General features: G+C 45.7%; 1 protein-coding gene across 6 annotated transcripts in view; it reads right to left on the bottom strand.

The window, feature by feature from the left end:
* Positions 1-13038, bottom strand: part of ACAD10 (acyl-CoA dehydrogenase family member 10) — a 95198-nt gene that overhangs the window by 48069 nt on the left and 34091 nt on the right. For all 6 annotated transcript variants that reach the window (XM_029571674.1, XM_029571678.1, XM_029571677.1 and 3 more), the window contains 4 exons: positions 3465-3606; positions 2746-2814; positions 1056-1237; positions 93-243 (listed from right to left, as the gene is read on the bottom strand). In XM_029571674.1, the coding sequence (XP_029427534.1) occupies positions 93-243; positions 1056-1237; positions 2746-2814; positions 3465-3606 (544 nt within the window). The remainder of the gene's footprint in view (positions 1-92; positions 244-1055; positions 1238-2745; positions 2815-3464; positions 3607-13038) is intronic.

The following is a 13038-nucleotide window of genomic DNA, read 5'->3' as shown; positions in this document are numbered from 1 at the left end:
AAGCAAGGTTTCTGTGCATGGAACTAGAAAGCTAAAACTTTACAGCTGCGCTCTAGTTTGTCAGGTTTCAAACAGAATCCAGCCACTTCTACCTGAAATCTCCATGGACAACACTGGTTCTCTGGCTAGTGGGGAGATGCAGTGGGAGCCACGTGATCAGTCTCTCCATGGCTGGGATTGGGTGCGTTTCGGTGGCTCGATACTGCTTAGTCCACGTTTGCACTTGACGCCGAACATAATTATCTAAACCACAACAGAGGGAAATTTAGCATGGGATTGCACATGCGTGGCAAGACTTATAAAATCAAAGAACTCCGCAGCAGAATTAGGTCAGGACAGACTAATCTCTAATGGGAACATTAAGTCCTTGGTTAACCCCAAGGGAGCAAACAAGACAGTAACTGAAGATTTATGTTTACTTGTTCTGTGCTCAGGAAATTAAGTCTCCTAAGACAGCTGGTTTAAACCAACAAAGAGAGAATCAGATGACGTCTTGCAGACCAATACCAAAGTTGTACAGGAATACTTATTTGTAGAAACAGAACACTAATTCCACAAAGAAACAATAAAGTGAATTTAAAAAAACAAAAACCCCCTCTTGGCTAGCCCAGTGGCAGTACTCTGTCATACGGAGGGAGCTGGTCTAAGTTCCCACCTTAGATCTTCCACTTCCTCGGGTTGCTGTGCAGGCAGCATTCACAGCCCTGGGGGGAGGGAGCCACAGTCTTTGTGCATTGGTGGCACCTTGTGGCTGGATTTAGGGTTCAGGATTGCAGGTTTCTGGAAGGAGCCTTGGGTGCATTGCCCCGGCCCAGGGCTGCCACTGCAGTAAATGGACTACAATACATTGGGAGAGGGTAGAAAACAGAGGAAAAATCCCTGGGTTGATGTGAATGAAGGCCCCTGATGGCAGATCCCAGCCCTACTTCCAACTGAGCTGGAAGGCCCAGAGGAAATTTATGGATTAAAAAAAAAAAAAAAAAATCCTCTTCAAACAAGTACTAAAACAGGAACACAAACAAGGAGCAAATATAATCATTATTTTAATTCCTTACCATGTTTTCCATAATCTTCCAGACCTGCAAGCTTGATGTCTACTTGGTGAATCTTACAGAGGACTTGATTCATGGCAGAATAAATCTCCCTTCGTTGGCTGGGCTCTAATCCCGGCAGGGTAGGCTCCTCATAAATCCGTCCAGTGCAGTATTCCATTAGGTAAAATGGAGTGCCAAGTATGCTGGGATGTTAAAACAACTGAATGTGTATTGTTTGCTTTAAGAATTAGTCTACTTCTCTAATCAGAGCGTAAGAACATGCCATACTGGGTCAGACTGAGGGTCCATCAAGCCCAGCATCCTGTTTCCAACAGAGGTCAATCCAGGTCACAGGTACCTGGCAATTACCCAAACACTAAGTAGATCCGATGCTACTAATGCAGATAATAAGCAGTGGCTATTCCCTGAGTCAATTTGACTAATAGTTTATGGACTTCTCCTCCAGGAACTTGTCCAAACCTTTTTAAACCCAACTAAGCTAACTGCCTTAACCACGTAAAGCACATAATGATAGAATTAACATTACACTGATAACTAGAAGTCCTGATGGAAACGCAGGCAATCCTGCAGCCAGGTCTGTTTGGCAGGCTGCAAGTAAAGTAATAACTAGAAATCCTAGCGGCAATACAGGGGGGCTCACAGAGCCAGCTCCGTCTGGCAGGTTACACACTCATGTCGACTGGGCTGGCGCAGCGCGTTGGTGGTGGCGAGGCACCATCTGGAAAGGAAGAGACCTGGGAGGCAGATTGTTTGGCCAGCGCCCAGGCTAATACTGACGGTTATTACAAGACTGGGAAGGGAGGGGTGCAGGATGTGAACAAGGCATCACGGGCACATTGGCCCTGATAACTGCATTGCAAATAGGGCCAGAGAATACATCCAGGAGGCTCGATCTGTGTCTTTCAATTCTTGGTGACATTTTCTTCCCCAAATAAGGTGGCAGAAACCAGGCCTCCTAGCCCTACTCCCTCCTCTCTGAGCTTAATCATATAACTGCCTAACCTGCTGCCGTGCCTCAAACACACTCAGGCCGATACAGAAAGGTGCGCTCGGCCGAGCGTTTTAGACGCGCTATTATTATCCCTTATACTGTAAGGGGTAATAGCGCGTGGGAAACGCGTGGCTAAACCCCCCCCCCTCGAAACTAATAGCGTTCATCACATGCAAATGCCTGTTAGTTAGTTGCCAAGGGCAGGATTTAAGTTCCAAGAGATCCTGAAAAGTGTACAGAAAAGCAGAAAATTCTGCTTTTCTGTACACCCTCCGACTTAATATCCTAGCGATATTAAGTCGGAGGAACCAAAAATTAAAAATAAAATTAAATAAATAAATAAATAAATAAATAAATAACTCACTCTGCCTGCTGGTCGGGGGATTCAAAAACGGATGCTCAATTTTGCCGGCGTCTGTTTTCTTAAGCCGTGGCTGTCAGCGGGTTTGAAGACCGACGCAGGTAAAATTGAGGGTCGGTTGTCTGACCCTCTCACAGCCGTCGCTTCTGCTAATAAGGAGGCGCTAGGGACACACTATTGTCCCTAGCGCCTCCTTATTAGCGCCCGGTCTCATTTAAATATAAAATCACACACCCAGGAGAGGTGCCTGGGCACGCGTCAGGAGAGCGGGCACTCGCCTCAGAGCGCTGGCTCTCCCGCACCTCTTACTGACTCGGCCTGACTGTTGGAGTAATTACCTGGAGTCTTCACAGAGGCTTAGCATCTTTGGAACAGGGACGCCAGCTTCTCCGAGAGCCTTCATGATCCTGCAGGGGCACATTTTCATGCCAATAATCAAAACCAGTGCTTACTCCAGCAGTGATGCTAATACATGTACTCAGTGGTCCACAGCCCTGTCCCAATTCTGAGCAACTTATCTTACATATTTACATCCAAATCGTTACTGATTTCTGATCCAGAAGCAGAGCTTTCCTCAGGGTTAGGGGTTCTGTGTAAAGCTCTGCACTGGAGCACAAACGCCTACAAGTAAAGACTTTGATTGAAACATGGAAGATGTGCCTGGAGTTCTTCGTACCTTTCTGAATCTTTACTGTTGACTATTTGAGAGAGTTTGCCAGCAGAATCTGTCTGGAGCTCTCAGCAAAACTATTTATTATCCAATTACTGAACATCACCTGTTGTGCCGCTGAATTTTTTCTGATTTCAAAAAGCAATGGTGCATAAGCTTAGCAGCATCGCATTAAGTTCTTAGAGTGTTTTGTTCAGTACATGTGAAACAGACAAGCTTTAGAAGTATTCATCTAACTGAATTTTCTGTAGGTATTTTTGTTTGTTAAACCTACTGGTTTCTTGTTACTATTCCTTTCCCAAGAAACCCAGAGGCAGAATCAGCGACATTCCTGGCAGCTAAGTGATAAGACAGGTTAGTAAGCTGAGAGGACCCCGGAGAATGCACCTGAATTCTCTCTCCACAGCATGAGCAGACGGAAGCAGCTTGCCGGGGGGCTTCTTTCTTAACACCAAATGCCGATCGCCCCATCTCACATAATAGGTTGGGTTAGACTGCCCATGGCTGAACTGGCGAAGCACTAGGGGTTCTGAAAGTTTGAAAGAACAAGTCAGTGGAGTTGCACTGGATGAAATTCCTGATCCTGCTTTAACGTCTACATCATGAATCACGTTATAAACATTTCCACACTGTCTATATCTGTACATTTACACCAGCATGGGAGAAGAACACAGCAATTAGTTGCTTCTGCTAATGTTGTAGTGTATGATGGACTTGAATGCTCTGGAACAGAATGTTAACCGGTATTCACTTAGAAGCATAAATCGTCCCTTTTTCCATTGAACTATGACTGGAAAAAGGGTGTTTCTCCGAGGACAAGCAGGACGGTAGTCCTCACACGAGTGACATCATCAGATGGAGTCCTGATGTGGAAAACTTATGTCAATGTTTCTAGAACTTTGACTGGCACACTGAGCATGCCCAGCCTGCCCTCTACCACGCATCCATGTGGGGTCCCTCTTTAGATTCTTCTTCTCCGTGGAACTCTAGGACTTGCGGTGTGACTGAGCTCACTTTGGCTGTTTTTTTCAGCCTTGTGGAAAACGTTTTGCTCTTCATGCTTTTTTGGCATTTTTTTCCTTCTGTCCTTTGCCGGGTCCCTCTCTGTGCCTACCCGTAGTGTCCCTGGTTAGGGTTTTTGGCATTTTGGGCAAGTTTCCTTTTGCGGTTGATTCTGTCCCCAACTCTCCTTGGAGGCAAGACCTCGGAGCCCGCCAGCCATCGCCACCTACTGCCATTGCTTTTGACTTTGCAGCCATTTTGTTTCACCCTGTCATGGCCACGTCCGGTTTTCGCCGATGCTCCCAGTGCCCGAGGACCATGTCTATCACTGATCCTGATGAGGTGTGTAACCTCTGCTTGGGGGCATCACATGACATCCAGGGTTGCCGCTTGTGCGCCCAGATGACCCCCGAAGGGACGTCGGCTTTGACTGGGTCGACCTTGGAGCTGCATCAATGGACACCACGCCATCGACATCAGCAGGACTGTCTGTTCCATTGATGCCGCCAGTGGATAGGGGCGTCAGAGACTGACGTTGTCGATCTCCTCCAGGCCGAGGACACCAGGTTTGACCTTGGCACCGGGGAAAGACTGGGCCAAGCATCAAGGAAAAAAATGAAACATCACCTATCCTTATAAAACAAATCAAGAAATATAAAATCAGTAGCAGTAAAACCATGCTAACAAAAAGAACAGATTATTTCAAAACAGCAGATGAATGGAATATCCAATAATTAAAAACTCATATCAAAAATTTCTAGATACCAATAAAATATTTTAAAATAGCAGACACAAAGACCCTGAATGAAATGAAAAATAATAAGTAATGAAAAATAATAAGGATACAAAAAAATGTTTGCTCTGCATACCTGGGAACGTTTGATATCCAGGTGCCCTGAGATTGTTTTGAATTAGCAGGAGGAGGGGTGATTTGCTTGGAACTTTCTCCTCTCTCTCTCACACTGGCTCACAATCGCTCACATATACATGCTTTTTTTCTCTCACTTATACAGGCTCTTAATTGCACATTTACACACATGCTATCTATCTTTTCAGGCTTACACACACAGCTTTCAATCACACACATACATGCTGTCCTTTTCTCTCACACACAGACTCTCATTCACATGCTTACAAACATGCTCTCTCTCATTTACACACAGACTCTCAATCACATACTCACATGCTCCATCACCTAAACCAGCTCTCAATCTCTCACAGACACACATGCTCTCTCTCTCATTTACACACGGACTCTCAATCACATACTCACATGCTCCCTCATCTAAACCAGCTCTCAATCACACACATACTCTCTTTCACATGTACAGGCTCTCAATCATTAACATACATGCTATCTCACTCATACACACACACACAGGATCTCAAACACACATGCTTGCTCATTCACTCACTCTTCCCCCCTCCCCTGAATTAGCAGCAGCAGCAGCAGCCTCCTCCACTTCTAACCCTAAAGACAGCAGCAATCTACTTCATTTTCAGCCCTCGCGGAGCAAGGAGTCCCATCGGCTGCGTGGGTTGACAACATTCTTCGTTTTTCTCTGAGCCGCACTGCTCATTCCTCAGGCTGGACCTCTCTTTTCTTCGGGTCGACGCTGCCTGCACTAGCATGGTCTCTTCTTCCTGCGCACGCACCCGCTGCTCAACCCTTCCTCTTCGGACCGCGGGGGGGGGGGGGGAGCATGCCAGTGCCGCTGACTCCTGCTCTCCTGCCGCATTCCGCCCGGGCTTTCAGCGTTTTAAGCCCGGGTAGAGGACCTATCTTGCTCGGGTAGGGGGAGCAGCTGGGTCAGCAGGGGACCGAGAAGTGTGGTGACACGCCTGCGTGTGCTTGGCGACACACTGGTTGAGAACCACTGTGCTAGAGTATGTATTTTCTCCAGTTGGTATTGAACTACCGCTAAGGAGGGTACAATGGATGACTTCCAATTCCTTGCGATTTCAACTCTGGTGGCAGTAAATATATATGAGAGCAGTCTGTTATCGTTTTCCATGTTGGATATAAGAGGAACACCCAATAAAGCATGCTGTGGGCGAATCACCAACAGGGTGTTAAGTAGCTGGCTAACCCTCACCTCAATATTATTTCAGAGTTTACTAATCCGTGGACATTCCCATCACATATGGATATAGCTCCCCATTTGGAGACACCCCCTCCAGCACCGGTCAGATATGGTAGGTATGATTCTATGTAAGTACACCGGACAATAATGCCACCGATACAACATTTTTAAAGCATTTTCTATCATAGAGACTGCAATTAGGCCTTTACCCAGGCATTTAAATATATCTTCCCATTTCTGCTGAGAAAAACTTTTCTGGAGATCTCTTTCCCAAGCCAGCAGGTGTTTAGATTTGACAAAGGATGTTCGTCCCAGCATAGTGTAAAGTGTAGACATCAATTTGGTTGTATAATCAGCTTTCTGGCACAAGACCTCAAAATCTGATTTATCTTGCTGTAAGTGACCCCGGAGCATCGACCTATGTGCAAAGTGCCGTATTTGCAAATAGGGGTAGATATCAGAATCTGGCAAATCAAATTTCACTTGTAATTCCCGGAAAGGGATCATATCCCTTTCCGGTCCAAACATGTTCCCATCGGCGGATACCCTTGCATTTCCAGACTCGGAGGGCCGGAGTCTCGTACCCCGGGGGAAAGGCATTGTTTGCATATAGATATGTACTCCAGTGATATTCCCTTGTACCTATAAGAATATGGCCATTTTTAGTCCAAAGATCTAAGGAAAGTAGCATAGAAGGTGGAAATAAATCTATAAGTTGTATTTTCCAGGTATTCTTAGGTTGCCATAGTATACTAGAGAGAGGGATGTCCCCCAGCAATTGTTGGCTAAGTTGTACCCATGGCTTTATATTGCATTGTCTATGCCAGTCCACTAATGTTTTGAATTGCGCTGCCATATAGTATCAGTCTAGATTGGGGACCCCCAAGCCACCTTGCAATCGGTGCTGGAACATAATATGCCTCGCTATCCTGGGTTTTTTACCTCCCCAGATATAAAGCAGTAACCTCTTTTGCCATTTCCAAAGCTGTTGTCGCATAACTTTAATGGGTAGTGTTTGAAATAAGTACAATAGTTTGGGCAACACCGTCATTTTAATATCTGCAATTCTTCCCAGCCAGGAGATTTGATATTGGTTCCATTCTTCCAAATCCCTTACAATTTTTTGTCAAAGTGTGTCATAATTCTGTTGAAAAAGGTCATGAGTGACACTTAAGTATACCCCTAGATATTTTATTTTCTAGGATGCCCATCTAAATGTAAATCGTGTGTGTAAACCATCTACCAACTGATCATTTGTGGTGACATTAAGAATTTCAGACTTTTTCCAGTTGATACGAAACCCGGATATCTTGCTAAAGCCTTCCATTTCATTAGTCAAACTAGGTAAAGAGATCTCCGGATTAGTAATAGTTATCAAGACATCTGCAAATACCAACAATTTGGAGACAAATTGTCCCACTGTTATGCCTCTAATATCCGGATTATTCCTCCTTTATGGCAAAGGGTTCCAAAAAGATAGCAAACAAGAGTGGAGACAAGGGGCATCCCTGTCTCGTACCTCGTTGCACTGAGAAGGTTGAGCAGTATCCTCCATTTACCTTTATGCAAGCCCTAGGGTCATGATATAACTGCTGCAACCATTGTAGGAAACCTCGGCCAAATTTCATTTTTCACAATAGAGTAAAAAGATAGGGCCAGTGCACCATATCAAAGGCTTTCTTGGCGTCCACCGAGAGAGCCAATGTGGGAATGTCATGTTTCTTCACCCACCAAATTAAATCCAGGATTTTATGAACATTATCGCTTGCTTGCCTACCTGGAATAAATCCGGCTTGATCTGGATGAATTATGGAGGCTATAAAACTGTTCAGGCAGGTCGCTAAGATTTTAGCTAGCAGTTTTAAATCAATATTTATCAATGAAATAGGTCTGTATGAACCACATAAAGTGGCGTCTCTCCCCGGTTTAGGTAGGACTGTAATACCAGCTGTATTGGCCGCTGATGAAAGTGCTATCCCATCCTTTAGGGCGCTAAAGTATTTTACCAATAGGGGTGTTAAATGGCTAGCAAAAAGTTGGTAAAATCTACCTGTATATCCGTCAAGCCCAACTGATTTCCCGGGTTTCAGGGATTTTATGGCCGTTAAAATCTCAGCCTCAGTAATATCTTTGTCTAACATGGCTTGTTGAGCTTCAGTGAGTGCTGGTAAACTTAAAGAATCTAGGTACCGATCTATCTCGTCTGAATTAATTTCCCCATCCCCTGAATAGAGTTTGGAGAAGAATTGGTGGAATCGTTGTCTTATGGAGGTGTTGTCAGTGGGCATAGTACTGTCTTGATGCTTAATCTTTACTATGATGGACTGCGCTTGCCTATGTTTTAATGTGTGGGCCAGCAATTTGCCCGCTTTATTTCCACCCTCGAAATATTTTTGTTTCGCAATTTCCAATTGATGGGCAAGGGTCGCAGCATCCAATACTTCTAAATGGCCCCTTAGCTCTTTTAAATGTGAATTGAGCGCTGGTGTATTGCCTGCAGTTTTGTGTAGTTTCTCTGCGTCTTTAAGCTGGGATAGTAAACCCTCCCATTCCGCTTCTCTTTGTTTCTTTATGAATGCAGCTCTTGCAATGAATTTGCCCCTGAGAACCGCCTTTAGACAGTCCCATAGTACCACCAGATTCACATCCCCTGTATCATTCGTGTCTAAGTAGTCTTTAATGTCAGCAGCTATCTGTGTGGTATAAGTATCATCAGCTATGAGAGTCATTAAGCCTCCAATACCGGAGGCCTTTATCATAATCCTGAAGTCGCAGCATGAACCAAATAAGGGAATGGTCGGACCACAGAATGGGTTCAATATCCACTGCCACCACCCTAGGGAGTAGTCCCGCGCTTCCCAAGAACATATCCAAGCATGAATAACTCTCGTGTGGATGAGAATAAAATGTATAGTTACGTGATTTGGGGAATCTGGACCTCCATACATCAATTATACCCTGACTCTTCATAAGCGCTTTCAGTGCACCTCTTGCAGCTTTAGAATCATTACTCTGACCCGCTGAAGTGTCCAAACCGGGGCTGAGGGTCAAATTAAAATCTCTGCCCATTATCGAACATCCCTCCATCTTGGGTGCTAGTACGGCAGTTAGGGACTGATAGAAGACATCTTTGTGATTAGTAGGTCCATAAACTGACATCAGTGAATATAAGTCTCCCCCCCAGGACCACCTTCACCAATAAATATCTGCCATTAGGGTCAGAGTAGGTTCCTTTCAATTCAAAATGGAGATCTTTATGAATCAGAATTCCTACCCCAGTGAATTTAAAAGTAGGAGAAGCTGCTGCCCAGAATTGATGGGGAAATCTATCAGATTTCATTAGCCCCTGAAAGCGTTTCCTGAGATGCATTTCTTGGAGGAAAACTACAGCTGCGCCTAGTCTCTCAATTTCTTTAAAGAGTAGGCTGTTCTTTCTCGGCATATTGAGGCCCTTTACATTTACTGACATAAATTTAAACGTCACCATATTTATAAAGTGTTCCCCTCCCCCAGATTACCCAATGTGGCCAGGATTTCCATATATATCAGAGCACCCAGTCTACAAATAGAAGTGTCACCGATGTAGCCTCCAGTCTTCCTTTCAAGGCCCTTTGCCATCTCGGTTGTATCGCAGTCGAGTTGTTACTGCCATTTGCGCTGTTCCGGTTGTGGTATCTCGATATGTATGCCCGCCTCGCTCAGCTGAGCTGCTGCTTCTGCAATATTTGAGATTCTGTGAGAAACGCCTTATAGCGTAAATACCAGGCCACTGGGAAAAAGCCATCGGTATCTGATGTTGGCCGCGGTCAGCTTAGCTGTGACACAGCGAAATTCTTGTCGTTTCCTCAAGGTTGCAGCAGATAAAACTGCAAAGATGGCGATCTCATGTCCTTCCCACGTCCACGACCGTTGTTTCTGGACAGCAGTGAATATTTTCTCTTTTTGAGCGTATGAGTGCTAGCACACCACTATATCATGGGGCTTATTCATCAGTCTGAGACCCAAGGTTCTATGGGTTCTGTCAACTTGAACGTGCTGTTCCCTATGGTCCATAGGGGTCTCGCCGCTCGCTAAAAGAAATTTAGATATTTTTCGCACGACTTCTGCACAGTCCGCGTATTCCTCAGTGTCTGGAACGCCGCAAATTCTTATGTTACACCTGCGGCTGCGATTCTCAATATCTTCTAATTTGTCTGAGAGCATCTGGCAGGTTTCTTGCAGGGTGTCATGATCCTTTCTGAGCTCATTCCAGCTCTCACCCTGCACCTCGAGGCGGATTTCTGCCTCATCCGTCCGTCGCCCTATCTCTGCTGTTTCCTCCCGAATCTCAATTAATGCATACATCTCTGATTTGTTGTTTTTGAGGTCTTGCCTCAGCTCCACAAACCAGCCACGCATCTCTGCGCGAGTAGGAAAGTCGCCGTTTTGCTCACCAGGACCTGCATTTTCTTCCTCCGTTCTGCAATTGCCTCCTCCGGCGCCATTTTAGAGCATGGGTCCTCCGGCTCGTCTCCGATCTTGGAGTAAGAATATTTACACAGGTCCGTTGATTTTTGCTTCATTGACATCAGCCGTTGGAGTTTAAGATATTTCGAAAGCACAAATTGCACTTTAGGAGCTCTATTGCAAGCTTTTGGCGTCTTAAAAGCCCAGTGTGAACGGAGAGCAAAGATTTAGGCTGCTCTCATGAGGAGTGACGTCACTTCCTCCCTATTTTTAAATTTTTAATCATAATTCTATGTTACAAGACTGAATAGGGACCCTGCGTGGACATGTGGCATAGGGCATGCACAGTGTGCCTAGTCAAAGTTCTAGAAACTTTGACATAAATTTTCCACATCGGAGCTCTATCTGATGATGTCACCCATGTGTAAGGACACCTGTTACAGGTAAGCAACTCTGCTTTATCCACCTATTCTATTCCTCTATCTGATGCATTCAAAATGAAATAATTCAATGAACAGAAGATAAGGGATTATATCCATGCCCAGCAGTCCAAACTCAGGATAATCGGCCAAATACCTGCATGCATTCACTCATGTACAGTTTCACCTCCCCTTCGGAGGGTGAAACTTCCATGCATATCTTTTAGAAGCAAAAGGAGTATGCACAAAAGTGCTGACTCCGCCTCCCAGAATGCTTCTGCTCAGTTTGTGTAAAAGCACGCAGCCAATCGGGATATGAATGTACTTTTGCAAGCACTCAGCCCCAGGCTATCTTAGTACAGCCTTTTACATGCAGAAAACAGAGTTTTAAGGCAGACATTGCTTTGAAAATTACTGCCCCCCCCCCTTTTAAACGAACACAAACATAAGTATACAACAGCACAAGACAGCATACATTTACATCCAAACAGTACCATAGAAGGCAATCTTCAAATTTTAGACTAAGATATTCAGGGACAGGAAACCCCATTCAAGTCTCTTTCCATCTAACACTACTTCGATCACTTGTATGCTGCATTTTGCATACTGTTACCTAGGAAACCCCTTTGCCTGAGTATGCAACATACAAATAAATGAACAGAAAATCCTTTCCATAACTGGCAATCTATGAGGACAATTTTCAGTGCTATTTGCCCAGATAAAATGTCCCGGTTGAAGTTTGCCCTCTTGTGCCCAAATGAAAGTACACACGGGCTCTCGAAGTAACTGTACCTTTAGCCGAGTTAAAAAGAGTGGTTCTCGGGGGGGGGGGGGGGGAATGAATCCCAGTTGTGCTCAGGCCTGGAGAGGGAGGGAGAATGATTGCTTCCCCTTATGGACACAATAAATTCAGGTTATTTTGTCCATCTCCATCCCTAATATCTTGTGAGCCATTTTCCAGTAGACTCAGATGTCTGCCCTCTACCCCCCCCCCCCCCCCCCCAAGAGACTGCACACTCAGCATTCACCCTTCCTACACAGAAAGCAGATTGGCAGATTACCCTAAGGCTACAGTAATCCTGTCCTATTGTTGTGTCCGTTGGTTCCCGATGCCCTCTCTCCGCCCTCCTTACCTCTTATGTGCCTCCCTCTTCACCCGCGGGAAGATTGGCTGCCACGGCGTCCTTCTGCCGAAGTCCTCCGGCGTCCCCGGACCGGCTCGACGCTGCAACCCGCCATGTTTCCTGGAGACCTAGGGGCGTGCACGCGCGGCCCCGACTGAAGTACCGGCGATGGCGCGAACCTCAGGGGCATCCCCCTGAGATGATGTCACCCGCGACGGATATATAAGGTCTTAGAATTTGCTAACGGATTGAGTTAGCAAGGGTTACTCTACCTAAGCTACTCTGCCTCCTCGGACTTACCAGGGGTACCCGCTCCTCGGGAGCCTCGCTCTCTCCTTTGTTTTTCAGGTGACAGTCTGGAACCGGTACTCGCTCCTCGAGGGCCCTCGTTCCCAGACTTGCTCCGTATTCTCTTCTGTTTGGAAGTCATCACTGCCAACTACATCAGTGAGTTACCATCGCTCTCTCAGAGCTTTCCCTGGAACCAGGTATTCGCTCCTCGAGGGCCTATACATTCCAGCTCCTGAGCTTCTATGAGACATTGTGTGAGTGTTACCATCAGGTTCGGTACATGAACTCTGCATACCCTGCCTACTCACTATCTTTCAGTTTCTCTACAGCTCAGCTTCCAGGGATCGCTGTTCCAGTATCTGAGGGACTACAGCCCAGCCAGGCATTCCAGCTCACTACTGCCACCCCTGGTGGTTCAGTATACTGTCTAATAAAAGAACTAGTGTGTGTCTGTCTCCTAACTCTGAGCCCGACCGGTGGTCCCTCTCGGGATCATTCCCCGGGGGCGTGGTCATCTGCCACCGGTCCAAGGATCCACCCACAACTCTCCTAAATAACAACATCTATTGCAAGCCCTCTAAAAGTTAAGCATGCT

This window comes from Rhinatrema bivittatum, chromosome 11 (assembly GCF_901001135.1).
Source record: "Rhinatrema bivittatum chromosome 11, aRhiBiv1.1, whole genome shotgun sequence".
In the NCBI taxonomy this organism is placed as follows: domain Eukaryota; kingdom Metazoa; phylum Chordata; class Amphibia; order Gymnophiona; family Rhinatrematidae; genus Rhinatrema; species Rhinatrema bivittatum.
This window is presented reverse-complemented; position numbering and strand designations above follow the sequence as displayed.